The sequence below is a fragment of the Schistocerca serialis genome, chromosome 1 (genome assembly GCF_023864345.2).
Source record: "Schistocerca serialis cubense isolate TAMUIC-IGC-003099 chromosome 1, iqSchSeri2.2, whole genome shotgun sequence".
NCBI lineage: Eukaryota > Metazoa > Arthropoda > Insecta > Orthoptera > Acrididae > Schistocerca > Schistocerca serialis.
The window spans coordinates 1,261,522,616-1,261,548,290 of record NC_064638.1 but is presented as its reverse complement, the minus strand read 5'-3'; the positions used below and the strand labels follow the sequence as shown (position 1 = coordinate 1,261,548,290).

Sequence of the window (25,675 nt, the reverse complement as noted above, 5' to 3'; positions counted from 1 at the left end):
GGCAGGAAAGGGGAAGGGATAGTATTGTATGGGTGGGGAGAGAGATGAACACTGTCTGATGGAGTGTTTAGGGACTAGAATGCCAACAGGCACAGCACCAGGAGGTTGTGGGACAGGGAGGTGGGGGGAAAAGGAGCAGAAAAAGAGAAGAATGTGGAAAGATGAGCAGATGCATTGGCAGAGGTAGCAAATAAACAGGGCAGGAGACAAGACTGGAGAGTAGATGATAGGACAGAGGAAGTGGAAAATGTTGGCTGGAAGGTGTGGGGACAGTATGTAGAGCCGTGATAATAATAGGAGCGGAGAATATGTTGTAAGCATAAATCCCATGTGTGCAGTTCAGAAAATCGGGTGGTAATGAAACAGACATTGAAGACAGACATTTTATGTTCAGCTGCATGTTGTGCCACAAGACGGTCTACTTTGCTCTTGGCCACAGTTTGGCGGTGGCCATTAATCCTTGTTGACAGCTGGTTAGTAGCCATACCAATATAAAAAGTTGTGCAATGTTTGTAGCAGAGCTAGTAAATATGGCTACTTTCATAGGTGGTCTGGCCCCTGATGGGGTTGGATAAACTTGTGACAGGACTGGAATAGGCAGTGCTCGGTGGGTGGACTGATCAGGACATGCACTGGGGTCTTCCACAGGTATATGATCCTTGTGGCAAGAGGTTGGGATTGGGAGTGGCATAGGGATGGACTAGGTTGTTGTGGAGGTAGGATAGGCAATGGAACTTTAGGAGTGATGGGAAGCATCTTGGGTAGGATGTCCCTCATTTCTGTGCATAATGATAGGTAATCAAAATCCTGACAAAGGAAGTGGTTCAGCTGTTTCAGTCCGGGGTACTACTGGGTGATGAAGGGGACACTCCTTTGTGGCTGATTATTGGCACTGGTGGGAGGATTGGGGGTGTGAGGGAAAATGGCATGGGAGATCTGTTTGCAGACTAGGTCTGAGGTATAGTGCCTGTTTTGAAGGCCTTGGTGGGACCCTCAACATACTGGGCATGGGAGTTCATATCACTGCAGTATGCCATCCCAAGGTTTCCAGGCTGCAAGGGAGGGATTTTTGGTGTGAAAGGGATGACAGCTCTCAAAATGCAGGTACAGTTGGTGGTTGGTTGCTTTAATGTGGACAGAAATGCAGATGGAGTCATCAGAGAGGAGGATGTCAACATCTAGGAAAGTGGCATGCTGGATTGGGAAGAACCACATGAAGCAGATGGGAGAGGTGTTTAGGTTATGAAGGAACAAAGATAGGGTGTCTTGGCCTTAGACCAGTTCATGAAGATATCATCAATGAACCTGAAACAGACTAGGGGTTTGGTGTTTTGGTAGGCTAGGAAAGTCTCCTCTAGGTGGCCCATAAAAAAAAGTTAGCATGGGGAGGTGCAATATGGATGCCCATGGTTGTACCATGGATTTGTTTAAATACCTTCTCTTCAAAGGAGAAGTAGTTATGGATTAGGACAATGTTAGTTTGGTGTATGAGGAATGATGTAGTGGGTTTGGAGTCTGAAGGACGTTGGTTCAAAAAATGGTTCAAATGGCTCTGAGCACTATGGGACTTAACTTCTGAGGTCATCAGTCCCCTAGAACTTAGAACTACTTAAACCTAACTAACCTACAGACATCACACACATCCATGCCCAAGGCAGGATTTGAACCTGCGACTGCGGCTGTCGCGCGGTTCCAGACTATAGCACCTAGAACCGCTCGGCCACCCCGGCTGGCTGAAGGACATTGGGAAAGGTTATGTTCAATAGTGGTAAGATCATGAGCATGAGGGATGTTGGTGTATATGGAGGTGGTGTCAACAGTGATAAGTAGGAATCCAGGAGGTAAAGGGGTGGGGATGGTGGAGAGTCAGTGAAGGAAGTGGTTGGCATCTTCAACGTGGGAGGCTGCATTACAGGAAATTGGTTGGAGGTGTTGGTCAATGAGGGCCAAAATTATTTCAGTAGGGGCACAATAACCAGCCACAATGGGATGCCCAGCATTGTTGCATTGTGAATTGTGGGGAGCATGTAGAAGGTGGGTGTGTGGGGGGTGTCATGGGTGTCAGGAGAGAAATGGATTCAGGGAAGAGGTTTTGGGAAGTGCCTGAGGCCTAAAGCAGGGATTTGAGGTTGTGTTGGACTCCTGAGATGGGATCACTGTGGCATGGTTTATAGGTGGAGGTGTCAGATAATTGGTGGAAGGCTTCTGCCAGGTTGTCAGTGCGGTTCATAATGACGTTGGTGGAACCTTTGTGTGTAGGTAGGATAATCAGGTCAGATTTGTTTTGAGGTTGTTTATGGCTATTCTTCCTTCTATTGAAAGGTTGGTGTTCTCGAGTAAGGGGCCCAGGGAAGGATGATGAGGCTAAGTTGGAGGTAAGAAATTCGTGAAACGTAGGTAGGATGTAAGGGAGGATCGCGATCGGATGGAGGTATGAACTGGCAGAGGCAGGGAAGTGCTTTCATTGCAGGAATCGGGAGAAGGAGAGTAGGTCTTTGACAAGTCTAGCATGCTTAAATTTGGGTGCAGGACTAAAGATGAGGCCTTTTGAATAGGACTGAAATTTCTGTGGAGCTGAGGGTTTTGGTGGAAAGGTTAACAACGGCGTTATGGGAATGTTTTGTCTCTGGATTTGGCGGAATGTTGTTAGGGTGTTTTCGGGGATGTGGCAAATTGAAAAGGTCATCCAGGCAGAGTTTAGCTGCTATGAGTTTTTGCCCAGTTCAAAAATATCGTAGATCGTGGGCTGAGGTCAGGAATTGGTGAAATCTGATTAGGTGTATGTCATTGCGTGAAGGCAGGGGTGGGATCCTCTCTCCTCTGTTGGCACGTGCTGATAGCTCTGTCGTTACACGTAGCTTTTCCTGTTTCTTTTTGCTATACGTCAAAATTGATGCTGATTAGACTGTAGTTCTTCTGTTTCCTATTTTTGTTTTAATGTTAAACAATGTTAATGTTATACAAATTCACTAATAAAATTTTTAGGCACCATTGGCTGACACCTGGAATGGAGAGATATTGGGATACACAGTCTACTGGAACATTCATGGAAACATGTTTGATGAAAAAAATAGTACAAATAAGCTTGAGGTTGGTGAAGTTTTTCTGCAATAAATTCTAAAAATTCTAAGTCATTATACAATCATTTTTTATCTTTATATCAAATATGCAATCACAGGTTCGAGGTTCTTCTAACACAGAGATCCGATTGAAACAATTGAAGAAATTCACAAAATATGATTTGTATGTGCAAGCCTTCAATGATATGGGACCTGGACCACTTTCATCACCTGTTACTATTACAACTAAAGAGGGAGGTGAGTGTCACTTTTAATCAACAGCAGCTAAACACTTTGACTTGCACTGCTCATGTATATGTAAACACTGTACTTAACAACAAAAACAGATGGACATATAGTAACACCTGCTGTAGAGTATTATCTGTGCTTATTTTGGTTTTGTGGCCATCATTAAAGAAGAGTGCTGATAACTGGCAAAGTTTTCATGCTTGCAAAATTATTTTTGAAAGAATAAAAATTTACTAACATATATTCATGTTTTCTGCATGAGGCATGCAAAAGCAGTGAGCACCCTTTTTTTGGAATGATGTTTATTACACTCAGAATTCAGATTAATATTTTTGTGACTGCACTAGTTTCTGCTGGATATTAATTTTCACTATCCTCTAGGATGAGCCTTGGCTTAAGTCTACCTTTTAATATGTCTATATGATATAACTGGGTAGAAAAAAATCTACTCATCAAGTGTAGAAAGAAGAAAACACATAGAAAAGTTAAGGAAATGTGCAAGCTTTTGGAGCCAATGGCTGCTGCCTGTAGCGGAAGGGTTGAAGCAGAAGGAAGAGGAATGGAGGGAAAAGGACTGGTGAAGTTTAGAAAATGGAGAGAGTCGTGAAAAAACTGCCCAGAACCCCATAACTCTCCATATTTCCTAAACAGTGCCAGTCCTTTTCCCTAATCCCTCTTCCTTCCCCTTCAACTCTTCTGCTGGAAGAAGCAGCCACTGGCTCTGAAAGCTTGCACATTTCCTTAACTTTTAGACTACACTTACTCTTTGATCTGCTCATGACAGACTTTCACTGGTATGATATTCAGTTCACCATCTTATGGGGAACATGTTTTACCAACTGTTCTACTTGACTGTGAACATCATGGCTGTGTCTGATCTTTTTAAGGTGAAATGTGCTTTAGGCAGTCAAATAGAGGTAAAAAGGGTTGTTAACTGTACATGATCTGGAAACTGGAGAAAATAAACTCAACTTCAGAATTTGAAATTGGAACAGGGGAGAAAAATTAGTATTTCTGAAAAACCTCTAGAAACCGAACATTTTTGTCTGAAAAGTATTTTATATTTTCCATCATTTTGAAGAGATCATCAAAAACTCCTCCTCAAGCACATGATTTGGACAGTGCTTCACACCAAAATAAATTAATACAATGGAGAAACAGCCAAAATTACAAATTTCATTTTTTGAGTTATCTGTGTGCTTTCTACATGTTCATTTTCTCTTTAAGTTGCAGGCACGATTAGGAGACACTCACATGTAGCTTTTGGCTACAGCCTTCGACAGTAAAGGGAGACATACGCACAACATTAACACACACACACACACACACATAAGCAAGCAAGTGTACCTCTCTCTCTCTCTCTCTCTCTCTCTCTCTCTCTCTCTCTCGCTCGCTCTCACACACACACACACACACACACACAAAATCTCAAGCTCATGCATTTCGGGCTGGAATGCCAAACCTACCTATCTTTTCCTACATTGTTGTTATTCCTATCTGGAGTTTCCTTTGCTCTTTGTCATATGTATATCTTGACATGGTAATTATATTTTGGGAAATACCCTTATGACTTTCTGAGTGATATGAAAATGGATCCTGACCAGAAACAAGTCATCAAATAAATAAAAACAAAATTAGCAACTTTATCTGCTGTCCCATTTTATTGATTAACACTAATTGCTGCCCTGCAATTACTGCAGCATGTCAGAAGTTCATAAAAAATAAATTGTTAAACTGTTTACTGTGAACCACTTGTATGCCAGTTCCCCTATTCTCTCAGCTGTGGTTTTAATAAGGATGTGTTAGGACATTGTGCGATCAGCAAATACCACAATTTTGAAGAGTCCTCCAATGCCTTTGTTAATTATGTATTTAGCTTAAGAAAAGCAGTGGGTTGAGTAATAAACCTTGTTGGACACAACATTTAAATGGTTTCCCATTCTGGTTGTTCCTCCACCGCTCCATCCCACACCCCTTCCTCTGTTTTCCGTGATTAAAATGTGACTCCGTATGTGCCAGGGGATTTCTTTAATGTCATGACATTTTAATGTCTCTTGTATAAATTTGTGATCCACATACAAAATTGAAGCCCATGGATGGCTGCTATGAGGAGGACTCAGGTTCATTTCTCGGAACTGTCAGAGGGTGTTCTTTGGTGGAGGGACTGTAACAGGGTGCAGTCAGCCTCATGATGTCAGTTGAGGAGCCACTCAGTTGAGAAGTAGCCATTCTTAGGTCAAAAAAGCTGACTAAGACTAGGAGAGCGATAGGCTGACCTCATGCCTTTCCATACCACATCCACATGATATCATTGGTGTTCATTTGGTACTGATTGGCCCTTATGGGCCAGAATGTGGACCTTTGTTTTTTATTTATATATATAAATTCATTAGATGATATATTCCTTTCTCTGTAGTTAATCCTTTAGCGAATCCAGACTGAGTAGTTGTTAAAAGATTATCAAAAAAGTGATCCAGTATTCTGTTATACGTCAGTTACTTAGTTTTTTAAGAACATCAGGAGAAAAGGGATGGGTCAATAATAAGAGGTGATTCATTCACCTACACACTTTAAGATGGGTGTTATAACCTCATACTTCAGTCCTTCAGGAAATAACACCCTGACTATTTTACCATGATAAAGGCAACTAAAGGAAGGTGCCATCAAACCAGCACAAAATTTCAGAATTTTGGCTGAAATACCACCAGAGCCCAAGAGCTAATGATTTTTGTCATCCCTTTTAATAGTTGATTTTGTAAAATTGACATCTGGTGATGGAGTATGCAATGCTTATCTCAATGAATATGCTGGATATACTTTTGATAGTCAACTTTTTGTCTCTGTGGTTAGAGTTACTGGTAAGATAAAATCTTTGAATTTAGTTGCCAGTAATTTTCATTTTACAACGCATGTCTCTCACCTATTGCCTTAAGGGGTGGAATATCACCACGTTTACTCATATGGTTCCTAATAATACTCCAAATTCTCCTCTGTATGATGAGAGATTATTAAATTGGATGTATCAATCTTGCAGTGGCTTCTGAATCATTCCATTGATTTTAAAACTTTTACTTTCAATGCAGTATTGTTGTTGACCTTAGCTTGTAATGCATTCATAGTGTTTTCAGTGTAGAATACCCATCACAAATGTGACATTTATTTATTTTTTTAAATTTATTTATTATCTTTTTTTTGCATATAGTCACCAACTGGTGACTTTTGCAAACGTCATAGCATTTTTTTACAAACAGTAGGAATTTGCAATTCACATGTACAAGAAGCCACTTACGGGTGATGCACTTGGCAATATATGGTACAGAACTTCCTAATGCAACATACAGTTGTTACATGGTATAGGTATTTGCATTTACAGCATGTTGCTACAAAAATAATATATATTACAATCACCTCAGAATAGTACATCGTATAGATAGAAAAGTTAGGCCTACATTTAAGAGTAGCTACATTTTAATATCAGAATTCATTCAGTGAGTACAAACGTTTGAGAGTTAAGAATGATTTTAATTCCCTTTTGAATACTTTACCTCTGTGGCAGTTTGTTAAACCATATCTGGCCATTAATCCAAGGACTATGATCTGTTGTCTTTAGTTTAGTTCCCTTTCTGAAGAAGCAATCTTTTTGTCTTGTGTTATGGGTATGCACATCAGAGCATTTAGTTTCATTATTTTTATGATCCACAAAGAATGTTATTAATTTGTACAGATACAAGGAATATACTGTTAGATATTTATGTTGTACAATGGTTTCCCTACATGAATCTCTGTATCCTAGTCGATGCATGGTACTGATTGCTCTTTTCTGCAGTTTTAGGATTCTGTTCATGTGACTATCAGCAGCACATCCCCATAACTCTATTCCATAATTATTATATGCAAATATTGTCCCATAATAAGCAGTTTTTAATGTTTCTTCAGAGACTAATTTTGATAGTTTGCTAATTAAGTGCAGTGAACTGCTGATTTTATTGCAAACAAAATTGATATGGTCTACCCATCTAAGATTTTCATCTAGGTATATCCCCAAAAATTTACATTTTTCAGTGTCTACTTTTTTGATGCCACTTATATCATCAATACAGGTTTGGTATGAATTACCATCGTGTTGCCCATGTATATTCATTGTACACTGTCAACCAGTTTAACATGATTTTTGCATTCCAGAAGTTAATGTCAGCTTTTAATAAGTGACACTGTTTCATAATATTAATGGAGCTTAACGCAGATCTGTATATTCACAGATTTTAAATGTTGAACTGCTGGCGCTGACTCAGTATTTGTGATTATGGTTTTGTACTGCTTATATTCACAGATTTTAAATGGTGAACTGCTGGTGCTGACTCAATATTTGTGATTATGGTTTTGTACTACTTGTAATATTCTAATTTATTATATTTTGATAACATTGTGATATCACGAGATATCTCAACATTATTTAAGTAAATTTTCATTACTAACAAATATTTGCGCATGCAACACGAAATTGCTATAGTTTGTGGTACAAAAAATATAACTTGCAGTGCAGTGAGAACCATATTATCACTTTGCTATCTGCAGTTCCAGATGCCCCTCCACGAAATGTAACCTGCTCTCCTTTATCATCACAAAGTGTGAAAGTCAGCTGGTCACCACCACCAGCCCACAGCCATGGTGGCATCATACGTGGATACAAAGTCATCTACAGGCCCATCATTACTGATTACAGTAAGTCTGTCATGACTCATTTCCAGTACCATACACTCTCTTTAGAATCAGACTAAAATCTGCTGTGATTAACGCTTGCTTTAAGATCTTATAGTTATCTTTAATATAGACTTAGATGTACTGCTAATGAGTAGTATAAGGTGAGTCTGTTGCCAATTTAAATTCATTAAAAACATTTAAAAATCTCAATGAGTTTTAGATACCATTCCAAAATAAAATTATAACCCACTATGAAAATTAAAATAAGAGCTAACAATGTAAGAATGCTTTTTTGTGGTCATTTTATAGAGAACTTCCTTTTCTATTGTCAAGGATTATAGATTCTAAGCTAATCATCATAGCCTTAAAAAGCTGTAAAGCTAACAATGAAGAACGCTAATTTTTATATTAGTTGATGACTGACTTCCATTGTAAATTATTCCTAGTTCTCTTTTAACTGAACTGCACTTTACATCTGTCAAAAGCAGATGATAAGGTCCATAAAATTTTTTTAATGTTAGACTGCATTCAGTTGATGTGTATGTAGCATTGAGCCATTTCTGTGCATGTGTTGTCTACATTATAAATTATGAATCATACACTGCCAGAAAATAAAAATGCAGCACTCTCAAGTACAGGGTCATTTTTGTGATAAATGAAATGGCTCGTAGTTCATCATTGCAGGAGTGTATGGTAACAAATACAGACCAAATGAAACACATATCACAGGAAATAGTGCCTAAACAGTTACATGAGTAGACAGTGCACTGTCCTCTGGCAGCAGTGCAGGTGTGTATTCTCGCATGCAAAACTTGAAGGAACACACAGAAAATGTTGTGGGGAAGGATAACCAGAGACTGCGTTTTATTGGCAGGACACTTAGAAAATCAACGAACCTACTAAGGAGACTGCCTACACTATGCTTGTCCATCCTCTTTGAGAATACTGCTGCGCAGTGTGGGATCCTTACCAGATAGGGCCAACGGAGTACATTGAAAAAGTTCAAAGAAAGGTAGCACGTTTTGTATTATCGTGAAATATGGGAGAGAGTGTCGCAGAAATACAGAAATGATACAGGATTTGGGCTGGACATCATTAAAAGAAAGGCGTTTTTCGTTGTGACGGAATCTTCTCACGAGATTCCAATCACCAACTTTCTCCTCCGATTGCGAAAATATTTTGTTGACACTGACCTACATATTGAGGAATCCCCAATTACCACAATAAAATAAGGGAAATCAGAGCTCATACAGAAAGATATAGGTGTTAATTCTTTCTGTGCGCTATAGGGGATTGGAATAATAGAGAATTGTGAAGGTGGTGCGATGAACCCTCTGCCAGACATTTAAATGTGATTTGCAGAGTATCCATGTAGATGTAGATGTAGAAATGATCATAAAAGTGTCGAATGGCATCCTACGATAGATTGTCCTAAGCATCTTGCAGCTTTTGTTTGATTCTAGCAGGCCCTGGAGAAGGAATAAGTTCCTGCTTTGCAATGTCCCATATGCATTCAGTTGGTAAGAGATATGGTGAGCTTGCCAGATAGAGCAACACAAACAACACGTTGTGTCACAGCAGCCATATGTGGTTGGGCATTGTTGTGCTGAAAAAGCACATCATCTTTCTGCAGAAGAAAGGGCATTAGTATGGGATTAAAAATTTGTGCAATGTAGTGGCCAGTGGTTTCTTTACCTCGTAGAAACACCAAATGTTACCACAATTTGTAACTGGTGACCCTCACACCATGAACCCTGCGACAGGACCTGTGTGTTGCGGGTTGGTGTGCTCCAGAATAGGCCATTCACCAGGTCTAAGCCATGCATTTTACATCCATCACTCACGTACAGACAGAACCTCCTCTCATCACTGAAGACAACAGATCACCACTCCACTCTCCTGTCGATTCTTTCTAGACATGAGAGCAGCCGTGCTCAGCAGTGTCATGGTGTCAGTGGTAGTGTGGTCAGCATCGTATGTAATCTTGGTTGGTTGTTTCGTTGGTTGGTTGTGTGTTTAAAGCAACCAAACTACTTGGTCATCACTTCCCATGATCTTAGTCCTACTGCAAGTACAGTAGACAGTTCCAAACTGTCCTTGGTGACACAGCAGGTGCAACATATGCCCAGATTTATTTTCTGGATGAACAGAATAGAATAGAGTCTTTATTGTCACATGGCATGTTATATACACTCATTTGATTTAAATATTGGTGACTCATCAATGAATAATTCTATGCCTACCTAAGTATACCTCAAAACAAGATACATTAAGATAAAGCATATAGATGTTCCCAGAAGCACATTACAACATAAAAAGATAATTACATGTTAGATTTCTTCCTTTTTCTTAAAATTTCCACAGTGGTTTAAAATCATTCTTTTTAAGTATTTTTCATGTTTGTTTCTCTAGTTTATAAATATGGACATACTTCAATAAGCATACGCATAGAACGTAATGTAGAAAAAGACAGGAAAACAAAACAATATCTCCTACTTGTTTTCCTCATTTATAAAATCATCCACACTGTAGTAGCATTTGCGTTTTAAATATTTTTCAATGTTTGCACCTGGGGGTTCTTGCTTGCAGTCCTTCAACACATTTTATTGCTTAGCTTCAAAGCCAAGTAGTATGGAGTATTTTCAAATAATGTTAGTCTGTGGCAAGGTAATATGTAGTCCTGTTTGTGCCTTATTTCATAAGCACGTGTAAATGAATTTTCTTCAAAAAGATGTGTGTTTTTTAACTCAAAGAGAAGTGTTTCATGTACAAACATGGAAGGAATTGTCAGTAAGTCAGGGCATGCAAATAAAAGTTTGCAGCTTGAACACTCTGAGAAGGCTCCCTTTTTCAACTCCTCAAAAACTATGCCGTGTCTTACAACTGATATAAAATATATATGATACACAGTTTTCCTAACAGCTAAGTCACTTACTTTATTTAGAACCCTCATTGCGTAAACAAAACTATTTAACTGAAGTTCAATCAGGCACTGTTGTTTGCACTACGGTTTGAGCGTGACATGCATCTGTACTATATGGATGTTCAGAACCTCATGGGTTTGGTAATGTTTCACAGACCACTGCGGAAAGCAGGGACACACCACTCATACATTGTATATGGGGTGTGCAGCATTCCATTGATATGTCCAGTCTGCTTCACGCAGGTCTACAATGCAAACCTTTTACGATGGCTGAAGTTTTTCCGTATGGTGGTAGTACGCACTCGTTGCCGGTGGATGGTTGTACCCCAGAATGACTATTTCAAACACTGTCCACCTCTAAACTTAGTGCAGCTACTGCCTACAGAATCAAAAATGAAAGATGCGCAGACAGGCCTCCTGATCATCATGACAGATTAATCACTAACTCCACATCCCTCAGTATCCACATATTATAACCTAGTACTACTGAACAAAAGCAGATCAATTAATACTTTCCTGTAAATTCATTGCTAGATGGAATCATGTACGTTATGTGCTAATTTTACACTATAGCATGTCAAATTTCATGCAGTATTTATCATATGTGTTTCTCCTGCAGAACCTAAGCCAAAATGCAGCTCATGAGTAATATCATTTTTGAATGAACTGTTTTCAGATTTTCGCACTGTGGGAAGTGAAGTTAAAAGAACTGCTAGCCTTGAAACATACCTTCATGGGCTTCTCAAGTTTACAAACTACTCTGTAAGACTGCTGGCTTTCACAAATGTTGGAGATGGTGAACTGAGCCAGTCTGCTTTCTGTACAACTGAACAGGATGGTAATGTAATATATTATTCCCACGCCATTATTTATCTGGAGCCACTCATGATGTAGATACTGTTATTGTTATACACTCCTGGAAATGGAAAAAAGAACACATTGACACCGGTGTGTTAGACCCACCATACTTGCTCCGGACACTGCGAGAGGGCTGTACAAGCAATGATCACACGCACGGCTCAGCGGACACACCAGGAACCGCGGTGTTGGCTGTCGAATGGCGCTAGCTGCGCAGCTTTTGTGCACCGCCGCCGTCAGTGTCAGCCAGTTTGCCGTGGCATACGGAGCTCCATCACAGTCTTTAACACTGGTAGCATGCCGCGACAGCGTGGACGTGAACCGTATGTGCAGTTGACGGACTTTGAGCGAGGGCGTATAGTGGGCATGCGGGAGGCTGGGTGGACGTACCGCCGAATTGCTCAACACGTGGGGCGTGAGGTCTCCACAGTACATCGATGTTGTCGCCAGTGGTCGGCGGAAGGTGCACGTGCCCGTCGACCTGGGACCGGACCGCAGCGACGCACGGATGCACGCCAAGACCATAGGATCCTACGCAGTGCCGTAGGGGACCGCACCGCCACTTCCCAGCAAATTAGGGACACTGTTGCTCATGGGGTATCGGCGAGGACCATTCGCAACAGTCTCCATGAAGCTGGGCTACGGTCCCGCACACCATTAGGCCGTCTTCCGCTCACGCCCCAACATCGTGCAGCCCGCCTCCAGTGGTGTCGCGACAGGCGTGAATGGAGGAACGAATGGAGACGTGTCGTCTTCAGCGATGAGAGTCGCTTCTGCCTTGGTGCCAATGATGGTCGTATGCGTGTTTGGCGCCGTGCAGGTGAGCGCCACAATCAGGACTGCATACGACCGAGGCACACAGGGCCAACACCCGGCATCATGGTGTGGGGAGCGATCTCCTACACTGGCCGTACACCACTGGTGATCGTCGAGGGGACACTGAATAGTGCGCGGTACATCCAAACCGTCATCGAACCCATCGTTCTACCATTCCTAGACCGGCAAGGGAACTTGCTGTTCCAACAGGACAATGCACGTCCGCATGTATCCCGTGCCACCCAACGTGCTCTAGAAGGTGTAAGTCAACTACCCTGGCCAGCAAGATCTCCGGATCTGTCCCCCATTGAGCATGTTTGGGACTGGATGAAGCGTCGTCTCACGCGGTCTGCACGTCCAGCACGAACGCTGGTCCAACTGAGGCGCCAGGTGGAAATGGCATGGCAAGCCGTTCCACAGGACTACATCCAGCATCTCTACGATCGTCTCCATGGGAGAATAGCAGCCTGCATTGCTGCGAAAGGTGGATATACACTGTACTAGTGCCGACATTGTGCATGCTCTGTTGCCTGTGTCTATGTGCCTGTGGTTCTGTCGGTGTGATCATGTGATGTATCTGACCCCAGGAATGTGTCAATAAAGTTTCCCCTTCCTGGGACAATGAATTCACGGTGTTCTTATTTCAATTTCCAGGACTGTATAAATGATTCAGTGTATCAAAACTTGTTTTTGCGTGAAAGAGTAGTTTTTTGTGTCAGTATGTGTAACTTTTTAATGAGTATAAGTATTGAAGTATCTAAGAGTTCTATAAGTGGATAATATACTACTTTTCTGAAATTTCAAAACAGCAGCACATCACCACCGTACAAAATGAATACCCTTGAAAATAATCAATTTTTGAAAATATAATGTAAATTGATAGACAAAAAAATCTACTCACCAAGTGGCAGCAGCAGAACACATGTATAAAAGTAATTACAGTTTACAATCTTTTGGAACCTGTGGCTCCTTTTTCTGGCAGAAGGGTTGAAGGGGAAGGAAGAGGGGTGAAGGAAAAGCCCTGGTGAGATTTAGGAAAAGGGGTAGAGTCAGAAAAGTTACCCGCTACCCCAGGTCATGGGAAACTTACTGGATGGAGCCACTGACTCCGAAAACTTGCAAAATTTAATACCTTTTAAATGTGTGTTCTCCTACTGCTTGGTGAGAAGATTTTTTATCTGTATAAAACCATTAAATGTATGCCCCGAAATTTATGGGGCGTGCATGTTACACAGTAGCCCTGTATATGCATTATGTGACTAAAAATCTTCAGGCACTCTCTGGCATTCATTCCAAAGGTTAATTAATCATTATTGGACTGCCTTTCACTATTATTACAGCATTTAAACTTTTGGAAATACTCTCCACTAAGTTGTGATATACTGGTGTTGTGAAGTGGAAGATTATGTCTGTCTCTGAGTGATACGATAAGCTCTTGATGTGCCATTTGGTGAAATGTTTTTATGCAGAGATTGAAAATTACTCATGGGAGAGGGATGTTCACATGTGTGTGATTGATGTATCGCCCCTCACTTGGTTGGTTCATGTACGGTTTGCCTATGTATGAGGATACTTGCATATTTCCAGAAATATCCAATCTCCCCCCCCACATGAACCATGGACCTTGCCATTGGTGGGGAGGCTTGCGTGCCTCAGCGATACAGATGGCCGTACCGTAGGTGCAACCACAACGGAGGGATATCTGTTGAGAGGCCAGACAAACATGTAGTTCCTGAAGAGGGGCAGCAGCCTTTTCAGTAGTTGCAGGGGCAACAGTCTGGATGATTGACTGGTCTGGCCTTGTAACATTAACCAAAATGGCCTTGCTGTGCTGGTACTGCGAACGGCTGAAAGCAAGGGGAAACTACAGCTGTAATTTTTCCCGAGGACATGCAGCTTTACTGTATGATTAAATGATGATGGCGTCCTCTTGGGTAAAATATTCCGGAGGTAAAATAGTCCCCCATACGGATCTCCGGGCGGGGACTACTCAAGAGGACGTCGTTATCAGGAGAAAGAAAACTGGCATTCTACGGATCGGAGCGTGGAATGTCAGATCCCTTAATCGGGCAGGTAGGTTAGAAAATTTAAAAAGGGACATGGATAGGTTAAAGTTAGATATAGTGGGAATTAGTGAAGTTCGGTGGCAGGAGGAACAAGACTTTTGGTCAGGTGATTAGTGTTATGAATACAAAATCAAATAGGGGTAATGCAGGAGTAGGTTTAATAATGAATAAATAAATAGGAGTGCGGGTTAGCTACTACAAACAGCATAGTGAACGCATTATTGTGGCCAAGATAGACACAAAGCCCATGCCTACTACAGTAGTACAAGTTTATATGCCAACTAGCTCTGCAGATGATGAAGAAATTGATGAAATGTATGATGAAATAAAAGAAATTATTCAGGTAGTGAAGGGAGACGAAAATTTAATAGTCATGGGTGACTGGAATTCGTCAGTAGGAAAAGGGAGAGAAGAAAACATAGTAGGTGAATATGGATTGGGGGGGAAGAAATGAAAGAGGAAGCCGCCTTGTAGAATTTTGCACAGAGCGTAACTTAATCATAGCTAACACTTGGTTCAAGAATCATGAAAGAAGGTTGTATACCTGGAAGAATCCTGGAGATACTAAAAGGTATCAGATAGATTACATAATGGTAAGACAGAGATTTAGGAACCAGGTTTTAAATTGTAAGACATTTCAAGGGGCAGATGTGGAGTCTGACCACTATCTATTGGTTATGAACTGCAGATTGAAACTGAAGAAACTGCAAAAAGGCGGGAATTTAAGGAGATGGGACCTGGATAAACTGAAAGAACCAGAGGTTGCAGAGTTTCAGGGAGAGCATAAGGGAACAATTGACAGGAATGGGGGAAAGAAATACAGTAGAAGAAGAATGGGTAGCTCTGAGGGACGAAGTAGTGAAGGCAGCAGAGGATCAAGTAGGTAAAAAAAAATGAGGGCTAGTAGAAATCCTTGGGTAACAGAAGAAATATTGAATTTAATTGATGAAAGGAGAAGATATAAAAATGCAGTAAATGAAGCAGGCAAAAAGGAATACAAACGTCTCAAAAATGAGATCGACAGGAAGTGCAAAATGGCTAAGCAGGGATGGCTAGAAGACAAATGTAAGGATGTAGAGGCTTGTCTCACTAGGGATAAGATACTGCCTACAGGAAAATTAAAGAGACCTTTGGCGAGAAGAGAACCACTTGTATGAATATCAAGAGCTCAGATGGCAACCCAGTTCTAAGCAAAGAAGGGAAAGCAGAAAGGTGGAAGGAGTATATAGAGGGTTTATACAAGGGCGATGTACTTGAGGACAATATTATGGAAATGGAAGAGGATGTAGATGAAGATGAAATGGGAGATAAGATACTGCATGAAGAGTTTGACAGACCTGAGTCGAAACAAGGCCCCGGGAGTAGACAACATTCCACTAGAACTACTGATGGCCTTGGGAGAGCCAGTCATGACAAAACTCTACCATCTGGTGAGCAAGATGTATGAGACAGGCGAAATACCCACAGACTTCAAGAAGAATATAATAATTCCAATCCCAAAGAAAGCAGGTGTTGACAGATGTGAAAATTACCGAACTATCAGTTTAATAAGTCACAGCTGCAAAATACTAATGCGAATTCTTTACAGACGAATGGAAAAACTGGTAGAAGCGGACCTCGGGGAAGATCAGTTTGGATTCCGTAGAAATGTTGGAACACGTGAGGCAATACTAACCTTATGACTTATCTTAGAAGAAAGATTAAGAAAAGGCAAACCTACGTTTCTAGCATTTGTAGACTTAGAGTAAGCTTTTGACAACGTTAACTGGAAGACTCTCTTTCAATTTCTAAAAGTGGCAGGGGCAAAATACAGGGAGCGAAAGGCTATTTACAATTTGTACAGAAACCAGATGGCAGTTATAAGAGTCGAGGGGCATGAAAGGGAAGCAGTGGTTGGGAAAGGAGTGAGACAGGGTTGTAGCCTCTCCCCGATGTTATTCAATCTGTATATTGAGCAAGCAGTAAAGGAAACAAAAGAAAAATTTGGAGTAGGTATTAAAATTCATGGAGAAGAAATAAAAACTTTGAGGTTCGCCGATGACATTGTAATTCTGTCAGAGACAGCAAAGGACTTGGAAGAGCAGTTGAACGGAATGGACAGTGTCTTGAAAGGAGGATATAAGATGAACATCAACAAAAGCAAAACGAGGATAATGGAATGTAGTCAAATTAAATCGAGTGATGCTGAGGGGACTAGATTAGGAAATGAGACACTTAAAGTAGTAAAGGAGTTTTGCTATTTAGGGAGTAAAATAACTGATGATGGTTGAAGTAGAGAGGATATAAAATGTAGACTGGCAATGGCGAGGAAATCGTTTCTGAAGAAGAGAAATTTGTTAACATCAAGTATAGATTTAAGTGTCAGGAAGTCGTTTCTGAAAGTATTTGTATGGAGTGTAGCCATGTATGGAAGTGAAACATGGACGATAACCAGTTTGGACAAGAAGAGAATAGAAGTTTTCGAAATGTGGTGCCACAGAAGAATGCTGAAGATAAGGTGGGTAGATCACGTAACTAATGAGGAGGTATTGAATAGGATTGGGGAGAAGAGAAGTTTGTGGCACAACTTGACTAGAAGAAGGGATCGGTTGGTAGGACATGTTTTGAGGCATCAAGGGATCACAAATTTAGCATTGGAGGGCAGCGTGGAGGGTAAAAATCGTAGAGGGAGACCAAGAGATCAATACACTAAGCAGATTCAGAGGGATGTGGGTTGCGGTAGGTACTGGGAGATGAAGAAGCTTGCACAGGATAGAGTAGCATGGAGAGCTGCATCAAACCAGTCTCAGGACTGAAGACCACAACAACAACAACAACAACAACATCAACAACAACATATCCAATCTGACCAAAGGTGTATCCATTGTATGCCAGTGATTTTCTGTGTGCTCACAAGCTTTTTTAGGGTAAACGTATTTGGAAAACAGAGCTGAAGAATAAATATAGTTACAGTTGAACCAGCTACAAGTACAACAAAATACTACAACTTGGACAAACCCAAGGATATTAAAGAAAATGCGTTTAGTGCCCTCCCTTGAAACATCAGAAGCCTTATAAATAAAACTTTTCGTTTCCATTCAGGAAAAAGAAAGGAAATGGAATTTATCAGACTTGTTGTCCACTTCAGAACATTACATAGAAATCACTTAAACTAAACACATTTTCTGGCCATGATGCTGTTTCTAGCATAATATCAGAACCTGTGGATTACCCTCAAGCTGTCTTTGAAATCAATCAACAGCTCGGGGCATATTTCCTGACAGGATTAAGTATGCTGTAGTAACACATTTACAGAACTAGAGATAAGCAAGTCGCGCCTGCAATTACAGACCTTCATCACTCCTATCTGCATTTTGAAAAGTGTTGTCTGTGATAAAATACTGATGAACTTGTTATCTGCTACTCAGTTTGGCTTTGTATTCTCCTCAGAGAATGTAATATAAGTCCTCATAAATGAAATGCTAACAGGAAGATTATCCTGTTGGTACCTTTTATGACCATGCCAAAATCTTTGATTATGTGAATCACAAAATTCTACTGAACAATTTAAAGTGTTCTGATATTCATGGCATTCCTCTTGCATGGAGGTAGTCATAACTTGATAACAGAAAACAGAGACTGCAGGCTTTCACAGCCGGTATTAGTGTTATTGTTGATATTTGTTTTATGAGTACAAGGCCATGGTCCAAGCCGAAATACTCTGCATAAAATTTTGTCTTCCAGCGCTGGAGATATTATCAGAGGCTTTAATGAACCAGGAAGCAGTTACAGTCTCACATAAGCTCAACAAGCCAAACTGTTTTCTACAGCCATGCAACTGTTGGTTTATGCCATCATCAGATTGCTGTCTAATATCACAGAGTATATTATGGAGTTTGTAGTACGAAAGAGTTGGTGCTGTTTTTTTTATTTAGCTCTAAGGTTCACAACTTGTCTAATTTCAATCCTTCTTCTTTTCTGTTAAATTTGTTTTTGGGCTTTTGAATTTCTGTGGCCTCCCTGTACATCATAACAAATTATTGCTTAGAACTTGCTTCAACCACAGTCTGAAAGAAATGGATTTGGTGTTCCCTGGTCCCAGTGCATGATCTGCTACTGCTAATTTATTTGTCTTGTTCAGGCAACAATGGCCCTTGCATTTCATAAGGTGGGTAATAATGGATCCTTTTGTAGATAGTATGTACATTTGACATTCCTGCATATACTTGGTCACAAGAGTAAGGGATTCTACATGATCCTCCTGTGGCAAGCAGCTGGCATAGGTCCTTTGCAGTGTTCAAATATTCACACACGTTTCTAGTTTGTTGAAACACTGTGTGATTACTGTGTTTCCCAAGTATTCTGTTGATGCGGTGTGTGACAGTATTTACAAATGGAAGGCAAACTCTCCCTTTGGTAGGTTCTTTTTTCATTAGAAGCTTTAGACCCTTAGACAGAGTTTGCTGTTTCTTCTGGTAGAACTCACCCTCCAAGTACTGTGCTTCACTTATTCTTTTAACCTGGTGCACCAATGATAACTCTCAGAATTTATAAATATTCTGAATAGTATTAATTGTATTAAGAAAAAATGGAAAGTTCAAATTTCAATTTTGAATGTAGAGGTACTTAGAAAACCTGACAAAACTTCTGTGTATGAAGTCTACAGGAAGCCCACCAGGTACATACCATCACAGAAATACCAGTCACCATCTCAGGCAGAAAAGAGAAGTTATAAAAACTTTGGTGGACTGGGATACAAGAATCTGTGAACCACAGTACTTGAAGGACAAGCTTGATCATTTAAGAAGTGCCTTTGGAAGAAACTGCTACTCTGAGAAAGGAATTAACAGCCACTACACCCTAAAAGATCTAGAGCTTCTGATGGAAAAGAACCAACCAAAAGGAGAAGTTTTCCTTTCATTTGTAAACACTATCTTAGATCATAGCCTCAGAGTTCTAAGAAAACATGGCATTGATATATTGTTTGAACCAACTGATAAGGCCTGTGAATATTAGAACACTGAAAAGGACCTACACCATCCACTTGCCATAATAGAAGAATAGAAAACCCTTGCACTTGTGGTCAAGTGTACATAGGAATTACAAAAAGAACCATTAACACCTGCCTTAAAGAATACCAGAACAATTGTTGCCTGGGCAAGATGGGTAAATCAGCAGTAGCAGCTCATGCATTGGGACCAGGGAGCTATCAAGTTCAATAGTCTGACACTGTGGTTTTAGTGAGATCTAATCATTACTTTGTTAGGATGTACAGAGAGGCTACAGAAATTCAGAAGTGTAAAAGCAGGTGTTACAGAAAAGGAGGAGGATTGAAATTAGTCAAATTGTAGGTGTTAGTGCTAACTAATACAAACAGCCCAAGCTTCATAACATACATCAGTGCATCCCTGAAATCTTAGGCAGCATTTTGGTGATGCCACGAACTTATGGTTGCATCGATACAAATAAACACTTTGGCTTTCTGAGCTTGTTTGAGTCTTAACTGCTTTCTGATTAATTAAAGCATCTGATATTGTCTTCAGCACTGCAAGATGAAACATTAGGCAGAGAATAATGCCAAGGACCAAGGCCTTATGCCCATAAAGCAAATATCAACAATAACATTAAGCAGAGAATCTTATTAATACACTATGTCTTGAGCATGAAACTAACCTCAAAAAAGAGGAACATAATATGTAATGTGTCACAGTGATTGTTACTGGGCACACTCATGGTTTTGATGTACATATATAATATTCCACTGACTTAATAAAGGGCAGTCAAAAAAGTGTAATATTTGTTAATGACAGAAATGTACCAGTCTAATCTGAAACTTGGCCATAGCAGACACAGACCTGGTGTTAGCTGAACAGGCCTGAAAGTAGTTCACAGCAGAGTAAGCCTTACTGTTATGAAGACTCATTTTGCCCAATTTTCGATAAGCAATAATGACCTGTTAGTACCAGACGTAGACATTAAGTTATATGCTAAATGAAGCTCAGTGCTTAAAATTCCTCAAGGTCCAGCTTGATAAAAAGTTAAAATAAAGACATAGATAAACTAATCAAGAGAAACAGTTCAGTGTGTTTTACCTTTAGAAGCATCTCTCATTCAGTTGACCTGAAGACAAGTGTGTGGACATAGTTAGCATATTTTCACTCCCTGTTGTCTTATAGACTTATATCCTGGGGTAGTGCATCTTAAATAAATAAAATGTTTGTTCAGCAGGTGTGACCAGTAAGATTATTGTGTAATGTAGGTACCTTACATCTTGCAGAATTCCTTTTAAAGATCTCGGAATTCTTACACTCATTTCCCAATACATTTGTTACTTAACAATTTTTGTTGCTGATAATAAAAATATATTTCAGCTGAGCAGTGGTATATGCAATCACAATACAACACACAAAAACAAGTTTCGTGTAGACTTTGTCTCCTGGTTCAGGATTTGGAATGGAATTGTGTACTGTGGTGGTAAGATATACAACCAGCTCCCATCTAACATAAAGCATAAACTTGCATGCCAAGCTATAATGTTCTGTAAATAGGACTCAGTGTTTATGGATGTAAGAAAATATTTTCTTTGAGAAATACCTTTGTAATCGCATTAATATTAAACTACTAATAGTAGATAAACAGCACCTATATATGGTAGTAAAATTAAGGCAGCAGTAACTTTTTTTTTAAGAAAGTAGTAGATTTCTTACTAATTTACTTGAGTATACATAAATGCTATAACTGTGGCTAGCAATAAGCAGTTTAATGTCAAGTACTAATTTTATTTTATTGTCTTTGTTTGTTAATATGAACTGTTATGTAGGCTTCCTGTTCCAGTTTTTTCCTGTTTACTGCACTTATATTTATTCACTTTTCAACGTTTTACCTTTTACATTGCATTTCCATCACACTGTCCATGATGGTTATGTACTGTATGTTTCTGCTTCAATCTAGAGGTGTAACTTCTTTTCCAATGTCATTTTCAAACATTGTAACTTCTTTAGCAAGAATAGTTAGTGGAAATGAGTGTATGGCATTGTGGGCTGGGAGTTCCCCATTCGGGGAAGTTTAGCCACAGAGTGCAAGTACTTATTGCATTCGACGCCACATTGGGTGACTTGTGCGTTGGAGATGGGGACGAAATGATTATGAGGACAACACAACACCTAGTGCCTGAGTGGAGAAAATCTCCTGCCCTAGCTACAAATCAGACCTGGGACCCTTTGCGAGAATAGTCAGTAAATGTCTGAAGATGGCCTTGTAAGCTAAAAACCAGTTAACACAATAAAAGTAATACTGTAAAACAAAAGCAAACTAGAGCTTTTCATTTAGTATTATGATGTTGTTGTTGTTGTGGTCTTCAGTCCAGAGACTGGTTTGATGCAGCTCTCCATGCTACTCTGTCCTGTGCAAGCTTCTTCATCTCCCAGTACCTTCTGCAACCTACATTCTTCTGAATCTGTTTAGTGTATTCACCTCTTGGTCTCCCTCTACGATTTTTACCCTCCACGCTACCCTCCAATACTAAATTGGTGATTCCTTGATGCCTCAGAAAATGTCCTACCAATCAATCTCTTCTTCTAGTCAAGTTGTGCCACAAACTCCTCTTCTCCCCAATTCTATTCAATACCTCCTCATTACTTATGTGATCTACCCATCTAATCTTCAGCATTCTTCTGTAGCACCACATTTCGAAATCTTCTGTTCTCTTCTTGTCCAAACTATTTATCGTCCATGTTTCACATCCATACATGGCTACACTCCATACAAATACTTTCAGAAACGACTTCCTGACACTTAAATCTATACTCAGTGTTAACAAATTTCTCTTCTTCAGAAACGCTTTCCTTGCCATTGCCAGTCTACATTTTATATTGTCTCTATTTCAACCATCATCAGTTATTTTTCTCCCCAAATAGCAAAACTCCTTTACTAGATTAAGTGTCTCATTTCCTAATCTAATTCCCTCAGCATCACCTTACTTAATTCAACTACATTCCATTATCTTTGTTTTGCTGTTGTTGATGTTCATCTTATATCCTCCTTTCAAGACACTGTCCATTCCGTTCAACTGCTCTTCCAAGTTCTTTGCTGTCTCTGACAGAATTACAATATCATCGGTGAACCTCAAAAGTTTTTATTTCTTCTCCATGGATTTTAATACCTACTCCAAATTTTTCTTTTGTTTCCTTTACTGCTTGCTCAATATATAGATTGAATAACATCGAGGAGAGGTTACAACCCTGTCTCAGTCCCTTCCCAACCATTGCTTCCCTTTCATGTCCCTCGACTCTTTATAACTGCCATCTGGTTTCCGTACAAATTGTAAACAGCCTTTCGCTCCCTGTATTTTACCTCTGCCACCTTCAGAATTTGAAAGAGACTACTCCAGTCAACATTGTCTAAAGCTTTCTCTAAGTCTACAAATGTTAGAAATGTAGGTTTGCCTTTCCTTAATCTATCTTCTAAGATAAGTCATAGGGTCAATATTGCCTCACGTGTCCCAAAATTTTTATGAAATCCAAACTGATCCTCCCCAAGGTCAGCTTCTACCAGTTTTTCCATTTGTCTGTAAAGAATTTGTGTTAGTATTTTGCAGCTGTGACTTATTAAACTGATAGTTTGGTGATTTTCACATCTGTCAACACCTGCTTTCTTTGGGGTTGGAATTATTATATTCTTCTTGAAGTTTGAGGGTATTTCACCTGTCTCATACATCTTGCTCACCAGATGATAGAGTTTTGTCAAGACTGGCTCTCCCAGGGCTGTAAGTAGTTCTAATGGAATGTTGTCTACTCCCGGGGCCTTGTTTCAACTTAGGTCTTTCAGAGCTCTGTCTAACTCTTCACGCAGTATCATATGTCCCATTTCATTTTCGTCTACATCCTCTTCCATTTCCAAAATATTGTCCTCAAGTACGTCGCCCTTGTATAGACAGTCTATACACTAGTCCCACCTTTCCGCTTTACTTTCTTTGCTTAGATCTGGGTTTCCATCTGAGCTCTTGATATTCATACAAGTGGTTCTCTTTTCTCCAAAGGTCTCTTTAATTTTACTGTAGGCAGTATCTATCTTACCCCTAGTGAGATAAGCCTCTACATCCTTACATTTGTCCTCTAGCCATCTCTGCTTAGCCATTTTGCACTTCCTATTGATCTCATTATTAAGACGTTTGTATTCCTTTTTGCCTGCTTCATTTACTGCATTTTTATATTTTCTCCTTTCATCAATTAAATTCAATATTTCTTCTGTTACCCAAGGATTTCTACTAGCCCTCATTTTTTTTTACCTACTTGATCCTCTGCTTCCTCCTCTACTTCATCCCTCAAAGCTACCCATTCTTCTTCTACTATATTTCTTTCTCCCATTCCTGTCAATTGTTCCCTTATCCTCTCCCTGAAACTCTGTACAACCTCTGGTTCAGTCAGTTTATACCAGTTTATCCAGGTCCCATCTCCTTAAATTCCCACAGTTTTGCAGTTTCTTCAATTTTAATTTACAGTTCATAACCAATAGATTGTGGTCAGAGTCCACATCTGCCCCTGGAAATGTCTTACAGTTTAAAATCTGGTTCCTAAATCTCTGTCTTACCATTATATAATCTATCTAATACCTTTTAGTATCTCCAGGCTTCTTCCATGTATACAACCTTCTCTCATGATTCTTGAACCAAATGTTAGCTATGATTAAGTTATGCTCTGTGCAAAATTCTACCAGGCGGCTTCCTCTTTCATTTCTTCCCCCCATTCCATATTCACCTACTACATTTCCTTTTCTTCTTTTTCCTACTGACGAATTCCAGTCACCCATGACTATTAAATTTTTATCTTCCTTCACTATCTGAGTAATTTCTTTTATCTCATCATACATTTCATCAATTTCTTCGTCATCTGCAGAGCTAGTTGGCATATAAACTTGTACTACTGTAGTAGGCATGGACTTCATGTCTATCTTGGCCACAATAATGCGTTCACCGTGCTGTTTGTAGTAGCTTATGCGCACTCCTATTTTTTTTATTCATTATTAAACCTACTCCTGCATTACCCATATTTGATTTTGTATTTATAACCCTGTATTCACCTGACCAAAAGTCTTGTTCCTCCTGCCATCAAACTTTAAATTTTCTAACCTACCTGCCCGATTAAGAGATCTGGCATTCCACGCTCCCATCTGTAGAATGCCAGTTTCCTTCCTCCTGATAACAACGTCGTCCTGAGTAGTCCCTGTCCGGAGATCTGAGTGGGGGACTATTTTACCTCCAGAATATTTTACCCAAGAGGACGCCATCATCATTTAACCATACAGTAAAGCTGCATGCCCTTGGGAAAAATTAGGGCTGTAGTTTCCCCTTGCTTTCAGCCGTCCGCAGTACCAGTACAGCAAGGCCGTTTCGGTTAGTCTTACAAGGCCAGGTCAGTCAGTCATCCAGACTGGTGCCCCTGCGACTTCTGAAAAGGCTGCTGCCCTTTTCAGGAACCACATGTTTGTCTGGCCTCTCAGCAGCAACCGTTATGGTTGCACCTACGGTACGGCTATCTGTATCGCTGAGGCATGCAAGCCTCCCCACCAACGGCAAGGTCCATGGTTCATGGGTGGGGGGGAGGGGCATTATAATGATATAATGATAGCTTATTGTAATCATAGTTTTTGGGAAGTTTCAGGTTATTGTGTACATTGAATCACTTCACATCACTGAAGGTTCTCCTTTTTGATGGGATCTATGGCATGTGCTGAGTGATGGAAAATTTGTCGTATTTCCTCCTTGAAGTAGGTCTGTGGTGAATAGTTCTTGTTGGGTTTGGGAGAAAATCATTCATTGTATAACTGATACAGTACCACCCTATAACTTATATACTACTTCAACCCAGAGATGTTTCGTGTAGTTCAGGTCAGATTTTGGGCAGGCCATTACGCCTAGTTTACGTGATTTCCATCTAACCATGATGCAGAGGTTCTTTCTAAAAGCAGAAATTTTGCTGTTGCTTTCAGCATCTTTAAACCCTGGCAGTGATTTGTTATGAGTTTGC

The 25,675-nt window shown here is 40.1% G+C and overlaps 1 protein-coding gene across 1 annotated transcript in view; it reads left to right on the top strand.

Annotated features, from left to right (window-relative positions):
• The window catches only part of LOC126456813 (Down syndrome cell adhesion molecule-like protein Dscam2), a 389,296-nt gene that overhangs the window by 262,778 nt on the left and 100,843 nt on the right, over nt 1-25,675 (top strand). Inside the window, exons 21-24 of the mRNA XM_050092611.1 lie at nt 2,986-3,090; nt 3,179-3,317; nt 7,884-8,030; nt 11,609-11,770. Of these exons, the coding sequence (XP_049948568.1) occupies nt 2,986-3,090; nt 3,179-3,317; nt 7,884-8,030; nt 11,609-11,770 (553 nt within the window). The remainder of the gene's footprint in view (nt 1-2,985; nt 3,091-3,178; nt 3,318-7,883; nt 8,031-11,608; nt 11,771-25,675) is intronic.